The 13,013-nt window shown below is 35.3% G+C and overlaps 1 protein-coding gene across 2 annotated transcripts in view; it reads left to right on the top strand.

Moving 5' to 3' along the window:
* Window positions 1–4,105: 4,105 nt before the first annotated feature.
* LOC127073056 (uncharacterized) overlaps window positions 4,106–13,013 on the top strand; it is a 31,866-nt gene continuing 22,958 nt past the window's right edge. Inside the window, exons 1-2 of one of the 2 annotated variants that reach the window (XM_051014073.1) lie at window positions 4,106–5,021; window positions 10,010–10,360. In XM_051014073.1, the coding sequence (XP_050870030.1) occupies window positions 10,048–10,360 (313 nt within the window). In that variant the 5' untranslated portion in view covers window positions 4,106–5,021; window positions 10,010–10,047. The remainder of the gene's footprint in view (window positions 5,022–10,009; window positions 10,361–13,013) is intronic. The other variant, XM_051014072.1, reaches the window with a different exon arrangement.

Here is a 13,013-nt window from a genome sequence, read left to right as displayed (position 1 = left end):
AAATCTTGGATTGTACAATATTAGAGCTTGTTTGAAACATTGTCTGTAAAAAAAAAAAATTAAATATAATAATACAATAGACATTCCTTAAAAATAATAAAAAGAAAAAAAAAAGAAAAAATATGAAAAAGAAATCCTTCTCGAATACATGAAATTATCAGCGAATGTAGAAAGTATTCGACGTGACTCGATTAAATTAGAACACTCAGTAAGTCGACGTGTAATAAATTATTATTACTGTGATCGTTGAGTGCGTTTTCTTGAAGAAATAACCTTGGCTTCGATTTACAAAACTTACGTTATTCTCGCAACTCCCACGCCTACGAGATCTTGACACTTTTGGAGATATCATCTCTCTTTTAGAGAGATTCTTCGTGGTTCTTTTTCGCGAAGGTAAAATCAGTGATCGTGGCTTTTCTCAGTCGGTGTAAGAAATATACAGGGACAGAATCCTCGTAATTGTGGTATTATCTCACCACAATAAGTGCGAGTTCCGAGGGAGGAGAATGATTTTGCTTGTAACGTGGTAATATGACGTAACATTCGACCATCGTAATCTGGACGAAGGTCTTTTATTCAAAAAATAAGAGAGAGAAAGAGAGAAAGAGAGAGAGAGAGAGAGAGAGAGAGAGAGAGAGACAGGATTACTTCAAAAGAAACCTAATAATTATTACGTCTTACTTTCTCTTTCTTTTTTATTTTTATTTTTTTTTTAGTATACTTTAATCATTTTGCAAGGAGTTTTATCTTAACGAAAATTGAAAATTCACTTCGATCGATTTGTGAATAGAACGAGAATATTTCTATTATCTCAATAAATTTTTCGAAAATCTTTAACGTGTTTGACGGGTCACACGGTCATCAAGATGAATGATCGAAGAAGGTAGACGAAGGAATAGCAAAGCATATCGCGTCGCACGTTTCTTCTCTTTTCTACGAACTCTCTTTCTCTTTCTTTCTCTTTCCATATTTCTATCTCTCTTTCTCTCTTTCTCTCTCTCTCTTTCTTTAGACCTACGATCTCGCCTATTACCAGTACAGAGATGTAGCGATAAACGCGGATTATTGTCGCTTGGAAGCATAGCTTACTTAATAAGAAAACTATAAGTATCGAATATTCTCTAAGTATAGTATCTAATAACTCTTCTTATATAACTTAAGTGATGCTACCGACTTTAATTATACAATAAATTAAACTTATAAGAATTGTAATCGAATTTTTCTTGTGTCAATAACAATAATAATAATAATAATAATAATTAAAAAAGAAAAACAGATAAAAAGAAGGATTAGAATTTTTATCTATCTCATGGAATGGACAGCTTACTAAGAGAAGAAGCTTAGGATAAGATAGGTGGCTGGATGCTGGTAACGTTCGGCCGGTGTTTAAGAGCAAAGGTCTGAAACCTACCTAAGGTCATCCGTCTTCCAACGATACGCGATATGCTTCCGTGTACCGGACACGCTATGAGGAGCTTGACCTTTGGAAATTAAATCGTCGATGTTTATTTCTTCTTACCATGAACGCGAGTATAATAAACGGTGCTTTCCTGCAAAATATTCTTCAGGACGAAGTAAGTACTTATTCACGTTCGTTCGGTCTCTTTTTATCTTTTCTCTCTCTCTCTCTCTCTCTCTCTCTCTTTCTCCTTCTATTTCTCTTTCTCTCGTTGATTTCTAACATAGGAATAAAATCAAACGAGAAGCAAGTCGACATGGGTGGGTCTCCGATGTGGAAAGAAAAGGATGGACCAAACGAGCGACGACGAAGATGGACGTTTGGAAAGAAAGGAAAGCTCGATTACGACGTTTCTTCTCGGTACAATCAACGTCTCTACGAGTCAATGATCGTTCTCCGAGTTGGCAATTACGAAGGAGACAATGACACTCGCAAGAGACATTTCGCGTCTAAACACTGACATTAATATTCTTACGTTCCGGGATAATTATCGGGATGTACGTGTATGTATATGTTCTCGTACAAAACTTTAAGAATGTGAAAGTGCGTCTTTGACGACGTACCATCGAAGGCTTGTCTTTCTTTTATCTGCTATGATTTCAACTGACTTTAAGGTGACAACTAGAATTTCTCTTGTCGAATATATGTACGTACATATCCATATGAATGAAAGAACTTCTTTCGAAACATTTTTTTGCGATATGTGTCGCGTGAGTCACGTGAATCTTTCTAATTGTTGTTAGTTACGTAAATTATCGAGTACGAAGTTTGATTAGTAATATTGTTTACATTCTTAAAAGATCATTCCTTGAAACCGACTGGTGAAGGACAACTATGATATTTTTATTCTTTATCGAGTGAAGAATTTCTTTCGAAATATTTTTCAAACGGTGTAACAATAATCTTCATCTATTTATCTTTCGTGCGTACAACTCGTCTGAATTATCGAAGAAACATTTTGATTAAGAATATTGTTCAAATCAATTATTTTCACTTTGAGAAACCGTGCTGACTTACGACAACAACGATTTATTCTATGAAATAATAACGAAACATTTCTTTCGAAAATTATTTTTGCAGCTGAGTGATACATCACGATCTATCTATCGTGGACCGACCAATAAAAAATTTCAGGTTAACCATCGAATAAAGAATTTTCTTAGGAATATTGATTAGATCAATTATTCGAAACGTTCTCTTCCTAAGCATGAGACAAACTCGTATAATAAACGACCTATGATTACTTCGAATGGTTTCTGGCATATTTTGAAATATGTCAGAAAAGTCGATGACCGATGTATCGATGATGATAAACGATAAGTTAGAGGTTTGTTCGTTGCTAATTCGCCATATGCCTTTCGCACATATGGCGTGCTACTTTCCACGAATTTCTCGATAGACCGCTATATGGGTGTGTGTGTGTATATATATATATATACATATATATATGACAATGGAATCTATTCTTTCACACACTATCAAAAGTTCCACCGCCCGTTCTCGAGAGTTATTTTCCTTTTTAAATTTCTCCCCTCGTTCGTTCTAACACTCACAGTTCGCTTAGCTTCCACGTTCCTTTTTCTAACTGTACATATGTAACGTACTTACACGGTTATAAGAGGCACGCGTCTCTCCACCGATTCTTCTTGTTCTTCGCGGAAGATCATGCTCTTTAAATGTTCGCGGCCTTGCGAATACACGCGGAACCTTGTCTTCCGATTTCTTCGGATTCCAAGTAGTTAATGTTAATTAATAGCCATACCGTTCCTTCAGAGATATTACACGGTATGCTCGTTTTATAAAAAAGGATAATATACCTAAACGATAATAAATTTGAAGAGAAAGAAAAAAAGGAAAGAAAAAAAATATGGAGTAACAAGAAATGTTATCAGTTACATATATGTTGGTATTTTATCGACGATAAAATTTCATATAAACTTCGTTTTCCTCCTGGAAAGATCTAATCAAGTCCTTCTGTTTTTTCAATTCTCGGTATTTAAGAACATAAAACTCACGGATATATTCTAGCGTTGTTGAATGAAATGATTACGTGTAATGCTATTAACGAGGTGATAGTCGCTCGAGATCTTCCCACTCGTTGGTAAAAACAAATATTCATTATTTACGATACTCGTTATATACGATATAATAGATCTAAATTAAATGTAATTTTCTCAGTACCTAACGTCCGTTGATTTCAACGAAACGTAACGCGATTGATCGAACAAAGTGTCAATTAACGTTATAATATGAGAATATCATTAAACAAATAAAATTACAAATTAGTATCCTTAATATGTTCACAAAGGAGACGAGTAGAGAAAGAAAAAGAAAAAAAAAAGAAAAGAAAAGAAGCAGTAAACATGAAAACAAAACAGAAAAAATAACAAAGAAGAAAGAAGAAATAAACGAAGAGGACAAAAAAAGCAAGGCAAAAAAAAAAAGAAAAGAAAAGAAAAAAAAAGTACCGAAAAAACAGAAGAGGGAAAAAAGGAAGAAAAATGAAAACAAAAAGAGAACGAGAGAATAAGCGAAGAGAGGTAGAAAAGAAAAAGAAAGAGAAATAAGAAAAAAAAAGAAAAAAAAAAGAAAAAAAAAAGGAAAAATAAAATTAGAATGAGACACGAGGTGGAGGATCGTCGCGTACGAAGGCCGAGAACGGAGGACGGAAACAGGCGGGAGAAAGAAAAGGTGGAGAAGCCGAGCTAGGTAAGAGGCAAGAGGCAAGAGGTAACCAGCAAGAGGCGAGTAAAGACACAGTCGGCAAAGCGAACGGACGAAGGAGAGAGCGAGCGATATAGAGAGAAGCTGAGTCTGCGCGATACAGTTTATTTGAAGCGGCACGAAGTGGGGATCCTGGTTGGCACGTAGTGCCGCGTCCTCGACGCGTTTCCAAGCTTTAGTCGCGCGATCCCGTTCGAAGCGTCGCCGTATCCGTATATCGTGTCGGCTTTCTTCCTCGTCTCTTTTGATTTCGTTCGATCGATCGATCGATCGTTCGATCGTTCGATCTATCTCCATCGACATCTTGGAGATTCGAGTCGAAAGAAGAAACGATCGTTCATGTAAAATCGTTTATATATTTCTTTTCTTCTATTTCTTCTTCTTCTTCTTCTCATTCGTTAATTCGTTCGTTCGTATCTGTCTGTCCCACTCCTTTTTATTATATTTCTTTTCGTTTTCTTTTTTCTTTCTTCTTCTTATAATCACGAATCATCCTATTCCCTTTCTCTATCTTTTTGAGGTTCCTCGTCGTTGTCTCTCTTCTTTTTTCTCTTCTCTTTTTTCTCTCTCTTCTTTTTTTTTTTTTTTATTCGTACGATTAATCGAGTGAAAGTTCCAAGTCACACCAAAGAAGGATTCGAAGAGAAGGAAAGATGGTGCCGCCTCGTTTCCGTGCACTCCTCCCCGTCTATGAGTTTACTAGTTTGTGCGAGTGGGGATTCGTGTGTTTGATCGGCAATCGTTGAAGGGAGAAAGAAGCAAGCAAAAGGAAGGAAGGAAGAGGAGGAAGAAGGAGAAGAAGAGAAGAAAGGAAGGAAGGAGATCCTCGAGGATCGAGGTGGGTGCCACCTATATATCTATATACCCATATATCCCTATACACCTACTTACATACATACATGTATACATATATACTCACACACACACACACACACACACACACCCCTATATAATACGCGTATCTTTCTCTAACGTCGTGCGCGTCATTTTATCGTGCATCGAACGATGTGACGTTTAGCAGGATCGTTCCGTATCGCGTTACGAAACAACGATTTCACGATCGTTCCCTTCGATCTAGTCGTTCCTGCACACGTGCATGGCCGCGCAAAGTTAAACGATAATGGAAGAATTCTTGCGCAGGTCGAATCTCGCTCTACCACTTCGAAATCGTTTGTTACGTAATAAATACCGCAATTTAATCCGGATACGGATCGTCTTTCGTCCCTCGTATCACATACGTAAGATAGATACATAAGTAAGTATCTGTGAGAACGCATACAAACACATAAATACTCACATAATAACTTCTAGTCACCTGTTGAATGCGCAAACGATCAGAATATGTTTTCTATCAATTTTTACGCTCGATCACATCTTTACGAGCGTTACCATAACGAAAAATCTTGTTCTCTCTCTCTCTCTCTCTCTCTCTCTCTCTCTCTCTCTCCCTATCTCTCTTTTTCTATATAACAATAAAATGCGATAATTTGTTAACGGTATATTTAATATCCTTCCAAGGTCAGACTTTTTTAAGGGGTTGAGTCCGAGCGTTTTATGACTCGAGCATGATTCTACGTGTCTAATCGATTTTCTAATCGCTCTTGAGATACGTCTTCTCTTCTCTGCTAGTATGTACTTTACGTTTTAGTTTTTGCTCTACGGGACTGTAAACGATGAACGACGATAAAAAGAAAGAGGAAGAGAAGAAAAAGAAGAAGAAAAAGAAGAACAAGAAGAAGGACGAGGAGAAGAAGGGGAGAAGTAAAAATCGAAAAGGAAATGACCGGTACGGTCATCGAAAATGATTGACGAAGTGTCGAGCGTTTCTTCGAGTGAATGCGAACCAACGAACGAGCTCGCGAGCACACGCGCGAAAGGTTAATCCGTTCGAAATGGCCGCGTGACGAAACGCTCCAATCGAACGCGCGATAATCGAAATACCGAGCGCGTCTCATCGATAGTTTCCTTTCTCCCTTCTTTTATAAGAAAAAGGAGCGAACTTGCAAATTACTGAGACGATAAATAAACAAGGAATATATTTCTATATATACGTACGTATATGTACAGACAGAGAAAAAGAGAGAGAGAGAGAGAGAGAAAGAGAGAAAGAGTTTTTATCATTTTCAACTAATTACGTTAACAAAGAGATACGCAAAAGGCAAGAAAAACACTTCGTTAAAACTTATATGCACGCGGACGCTCGCGCCCATGCGCCCTAACTCTCTTCATTAAATTCGCTCGAGCATTTCGTACTCTTCGTAAATCAGGATTTATGTAAAAGCGAGGCGCGGCGGAACGTGTAAAATAATGTTGCACGGAAAACATAAAGCGTATCCGAGATTAACGCGATTGCTCGACTCCGAAGTAAATTGCTAAATCTGAACTTTCACTTTTGCTCGATCTATACCGAGCGCCCTCTACGAATTGAAACGAAAGAATTGCTTCTCTTATCTTATTGATCTTTTTTTTCTCTTCTCGATTCTTTAATTTTCTTTCCTGTATTGTTCTCTTTCAATCTTTTATTTTAGTTGGCTTTTTTTCATTTTTTATTTCTTTCTCTTAATTTTTGCATCGTCTCAATTCGTTGACAAGACCTTCGATTCGATTAATCGCTTTATATACGTCCATCTTCGATTTTTGTTCGGCGAACTATTCTTTGAAAAAAATTGTCAAGAAATGAATTATAAACGATCTTTAAGAAATATCGTGATTTAATCGATCCCTCGATTTATTTGTTTCATTCGTTAGATCAAGAATTAGTTCGCTTCGAGAATTGACGAACAGAACTGTTTTAATTTCTTTTTTTTTTGTTTTTCTTCGAAAGAGGCACCAAGGACACGTTTAAAGGGCCAGAAAGATAGATTTAGAATCGACTCGATTCCACTCTCGTTCTCGACGACCAGAGAACCTCGATTTAACTCGGATTATTCACCGCGAGCGGAGAAAGGACGAAAGTCGTGGAATTCTATGAACGTCGAGGCTCTTCGACAATATCTAAGAAAAGAAGATTTATCTAAGAAAAGAAGGAAAATATGCTTTTTTTTTCATTTTAAGTGAAGTGAACCGTACGTTTCTAATCGCATTCGTCTGTCTCGTTCATTCAAATTCGATATTATAAAGGCATTTCGAAATATTTTATAGAATTTCAAATTTAAATATACTTAAATATTCCTACGGAATTCATTAAAAATTTTGTAGATTCTTATCAAAGAATAGAAAAACATGAATTATCACGAAATAGAAAACGATCGGTCAAAACCGTAAAATATATACTATATTTAGAAATTTACTGAAAAAAGGTTGGTTCGGTCCCAACGTATACGTCGATTAAATATAATAATAAATCAAAAGAATAATAATAACGAATAATAAATTAAATAAAAAAAAAATAATACATAAAACAATCATGATAAATCAAAAGAATAATAATAATAAATAATAATAAATTAAATAAAAAAAGATAATAAAAAAAAAGTAATAAAGAAAGATAATAACAAATCAAAAGAAGAGATTAGAGATGTGTCATTGGGGAAATTCGAAAAATGAAAATAAAAATTGTGATACTGTTAAAAAATCTCACAATACGTTCGATCTTGCGTTTAAAAGAAAAGGAAAAAAGAAAAAAAAAACAGAGGAAAAGGAAGAAGGAAAAAAAGCAAATAAAAAAAAAAGGAAGGAAACGAGGGGAAAAAGGTCGCGCGAGTGTTCGCTTGGCGTACTTTTATGGTGCAATTAAATCTCTATTACATGGAAATTAACGTCGCGTTCTCTGGTGAAAACATTTTATCGCAAAGGAGTCACCTTGGGAATAGGTAAGGTTCGTTTTGCCTATGAGAGGAAAAGAGATGGAAAGGCAGGGCGAAGAAAAAAGAAAGAAAAACACGGTAGTCTCTTTCTCTTTCTCTTTCTTTCTCTCTTTCTCTTTCTCTCTCTATATCTTTCTTTCTTTCTCTATCTATCTATCTTTCTTTTTCTAACTCATGTGTATTCATGACCAGGACCGTGGATAATGCCCGAGAGTCTCCACGCATCATATCTTACATATGTGGAATATTAATTCTCGTCATTCGTATGCAATGTCCGTAATATTGCCATGAACGCGTCGTGGTCCGGGAAACGTTACAGGTGCAAGTCACTATGAAAGAAAAAGAAAAAGAAAGAAGAAAGAAGAAAGAAGAAAGAAGAAAGAAGAAAGAAGAAAGGAAGAAAGAAAGAAAGAGAGAAAGAAAGAAAGAAAGAGAGAGATAAAGAGAGAGAGAGAGAGAGAGAGAGGGAAAGAGAGTAGCTATATATATGTATATATGTATGTATATATGTATGTATATGTGTATTAGAGAGAACACATTATGTATTCTCTGATCGCTTGTGAGAATATGTAAATAATATCTCGCAAACTCGTGGATTATATGGACGAACAGAATCGGCCTATAATAACACGGAAATAAATCCACTAGAGAAGAACGTCTACCCGTCCGCTATGCAACTAGCTCTTGGGAATACCTATGTGATTCTGTAGCCTTGAGTGTTGGTTATTTATTAATTGTCAATATGCTTTAACTCAAAGAGAGAAGGATATAGAGATTCTTGTAAACGTTGATGTTGGATGACCGGCTTTTTCTTTTTATCGTATAAAAATATATCTTTTTTTCTTTTATCTCGTTTTACTTTTTAAAACATAAATACAAGAAAAACAAAATTGTGAGTTACGAGTTAAATGTACGTTATAAGAGATTCAAGATGTTTAATATGATCGAATATATTAGCTTGAAATGTTATACTTTCATTATCTGTCATTTCAATCAACGTTTCTTAAATCTTATATTCTTATCATCATATCATACTTACTTCCGAACACTTTCCTATTTAACTTCCTCATGATACATCAACGAAACGAGATGTTTAAAGAGCCGAGAGGCAAAGATCAGTGCGTAGTTCAGTGGTAATAATCATCATCGTAAATTCATCATCATCATCACTATCATCTTTCGTTGTTATTATCACTCTTATCATCATCATCACTATCATCACCATCATCGTCGTCGTCATCATCATCATCATCATCATCATCATCATCATCATCATCATCATCATCATCATCATCATCATCATCATCCTGGCAGTAGTGCCGGCAAGCATCGTCAACCAAAGCCGAAGCATGATCACTCGTTAACTCATACGCTTTTACGCCGCTGGCGAATCACTGTCAAGGCTGCTACGCTTCGTAGAACGACGAATTCCGTAACACGTGAAAGAGAGAAACATGCGGGGGTGTTTAACTGATGGCTCGCAGGGAACTAACCCGCGTCTCTTTCCGTCTTTTCTTCTGTATTCTCTAATTCTCCAGTTCTCCTTTCACACTCTCATTTCCTTTGATTTTCTTCACTTTCCCTAATATTACGCACAAGCTATAATAACGTTCCAAGTTTCAACTTGGTTCCATTAGTTACGAAATGTCTATTAGATTACATACAACTATTATTGCCTATTGCTATTACGAGAACGTTCAACTGATGATGATGATGATTGTTATTATTATTATTATTATTATTATTATTATTATTATTATTATTATTATTATTATTATTATTATTATTATTATTATTACTTTTATTATTATTATTATTATTATTATTATGTCAATTGATAATAATGATCGAATAAAATTTATACTCGATAAGAACGATCAATTCACATGATATTTACTTGATAAAGATAATTAGGATCAATAATTAAAAAAAATGATAAAATTAAACGATCACATTTGTGTAATAATTACGAATATTGGATCTTACTTATTTTCATTGTTTTTTTTTCTTTTTTTTTTAGGAAGAAGAAGAAGAGAAACGATTAAGAAGAAAAAGAAGATGTCGTCGAGCGGAGAATTTTCAACTTTGTCAAGCGGAGAGGCCACTGGTACCGGTGATGATTCCTTACCAAGTTCTCGAGAAGCCACCGCGGAAGCTGCTGGTTCCGCTGGAGGTTTTATGCCTTTGCGCGATTTCCTTGATAGATTCTCGCTACCGAGGGTTGTCAGGGTTGAAGGTGCCGGTGGACGACCAATTTTACTTTACAAACAGCAGCAAAGATCTCTCAGGGTAACGGCAACTTTACTTATGCATCGTTATCGTCATGATGTCAAGGTTGGACCGGAAATTGTCATACCGGAAGGATATCCTGGTGAGTAAATAATAAATGAAAAGATTTGTAAAAAATTATATATAATAAATTAATATATAAATTATATATAATATTATTATAATATATATATATAAATTGTATATAATAAATTTATAAAACGATCGAGACACGATTTGTTCGTTTTTTATTTTTTTTAAATAGTGGACAGGATTGTTTTTATTTATTTATTTTTTTTTTGTAATGATAGACAAAATCTAAAGAAATTTAAACTACGAGTTTAGAACAATTTTTATAATAAACGAGAATCACTTGAATATGTACTTTATGATTTCTCAATATGACAAAAGAGAAGGTCGCGAAGGAAAGACGAAGTAATTGTAATTTAAAATACTGTTTCTCTCTCTCTCTCTCTCTTTTTGTGTGTATGGACCTCCTAGAAAGCGCTGGTTACGAAATCGTCGAGATTCTCTCGAGCTAAGATCTAACCACGTACGAGTTCGCCATTCCTTCTCTTATTTACCTACGTCTAACTGTGGGCATATAGTTATCTACGTATATACGAATATATCGTGGTAGGCACACTGCTGGTGGTGATTTAGCCTAAGCCCACGGAAAGAGAGTAACAGATGCTTGTGGGTGGTAGTGGCGGTTGAAACGGTGAAAAGCTTAAGAGTTTGGGTCGCAAAAGTAAAAGGTTCAAGTGACGCTTGAGTACGTTCAATTGTTCTTATCGATTCTGGATAAACTAATTTATCATATATCAAATTAGATATAAAAATAGGAAAAAATAACGTTTCGAAGTTATTTCTTTATGATTGAAATTTATAAGAAAATGTTTCTCGGATATAGAAGATAATTTTCTTTGAAATAAATTAGAAAGAGAAGATTGATAAAATGAATAGTCGGTTCGAAGCCATCACTGATATGGCAAATAGGAAGGTTTCGAGGGATCGGCTTATAAATAGCGAAGGAAAGTATGAGGTAACGCGGTAGAGCGTGCAGTGAATTATAATTTAATATCGTCCAGTCTCGTAATACCTCGTATATCCACGCCTGTTTATATATACATATATATACATATACATATACATATACATATCATATACATATATATATATATATATATATATATATATATATATATATATATACATATCATATGCATATATACATACATACATACATACATACATACGTACATAAATAGATACATAGATATATACATATACATATATATATATATATATGTATATATATTACATATACATATATATATATATGTATATATATTACATATACATATATATAATATATATGCACGATGAGACGAGGAGAACGTATGAATCCCTCTCTTTCTCTCATGCCAACACCCCCGATACGTGTATGCTCGCGATTGAAAGAGAGAGAGAGAGAGAGAGAGAGAGAGAGAGAGAGAGAGAGAGAGAGAGAGAGAGAGAGAGAGAGAGAGAGAAAGAGAGAGAGAGAGAGAGAGAATATGTATTATTCAGACATACTTGGTGCGGGTAGGTGGTCAGTGACATACGGACGCGAATAATACCTCGACTCGTATTAGCATAACGCCTCGCGATAGTTTTTCAATGAAAATACATGAATTACAGAGCGTACGAGGTTCGAGAAAACGGCGTGGGATGAAGTTACGTCAACGCACGCTAAAGATTTGCATGAGAGGTTGTACGAGAGAGAAAGAAAGAGAGAGAGAGAGAGAGAGAGAGAGAGAAGAAAAAAAGATGGAAAGAGAATCAAAAAGAAGAAGAGGCTTAAAGCTTGTTGACATAGGACGCAGAGTTTCTTGCGAACAACCGATACGATCCTTACAATGCTTCTCTAACGAACTCTCGATTGTCCTGAGTTACTTGGATGTCGTCGCTTAGAGCTTCCGTTTGTTCCTGAAACTTCTCTCTCTCTCTCTCTCTCTCTCTCTCTCTCTCTTTCTCTCTATTAAACTAAAAAGAAAATAAAAAATCGACAAATACGAAGAAATATATAATAAATTGAACGAAACAATCCATTGATCGTAGAACAGAATAATTATAAGAACATATGAGTGTTCGAAAAATTTGAAAGAAAAATATACAAATAATGATAAAAATGATAAAAGGGAAAGTTAAAACAAAAAGAGAGAAAAGGAAAAAGAAAGAAAGAAAAAGATCTTTTTTCTGTTTCACTCTAACGAGAAACAGGATCGTAAAGGATAGATGAATTCTACTCGTGATATTCTCTTCCTTCTCTCGTTTTCTTTTCCCCATGGGGGCTGGCACAGCCTCTGACCCTCGGCTCGTTTTCTCGCGAGTCGAGTATTATCACTGGCGGTACTAGCCGTGTGGCTGCTACGAGTTGTCTATCAGGTGCGGCCATACTTGACTTTATGTGCTCGAGTACATGCTCGCGCGCACTGCGGGGGTAGAAAAAAGGAAACCACCTTTACGGCGTTTCGCAACGAAGATACACCGTGTAAAGGTGCACTCGTGACTATGCAAAAGAATCTAAGGAACGTTTTATTTTCTAGAAGAAAAATTTTTTCAACGACATTCCTTATGCTTCAATGGAAATTTGTTTAATTTCCTCTTTTCTAACGAGATTAGAAAATAATCGTTAAATAAATATCGTTTTATAAACACACTTTAGTCTTTGTAACTCGCGTTATTATAACAACAATCTTAATTTAATTAAA

The sequence above is a fragment of the Vespula vulgaris genome, chromosome 2 (genome assembly GCF_905475345.1).
Source record: "Vespula vulgaris chromosome 2, iyVesVulg1.1, whole genome shotgun sequence".
NCBI classification, from domain to species: Eukaryota; Metazoa; Arthropoda; class Insecta; order Hymenoptera; family Vespidae; genus Vespula; species Vespula vulgaris.
The sequence above is the reverse complement of the archived record's forward strand: the minus strand, read 5'-3'. Positions and strand labels throughout refer to the sequence as shown.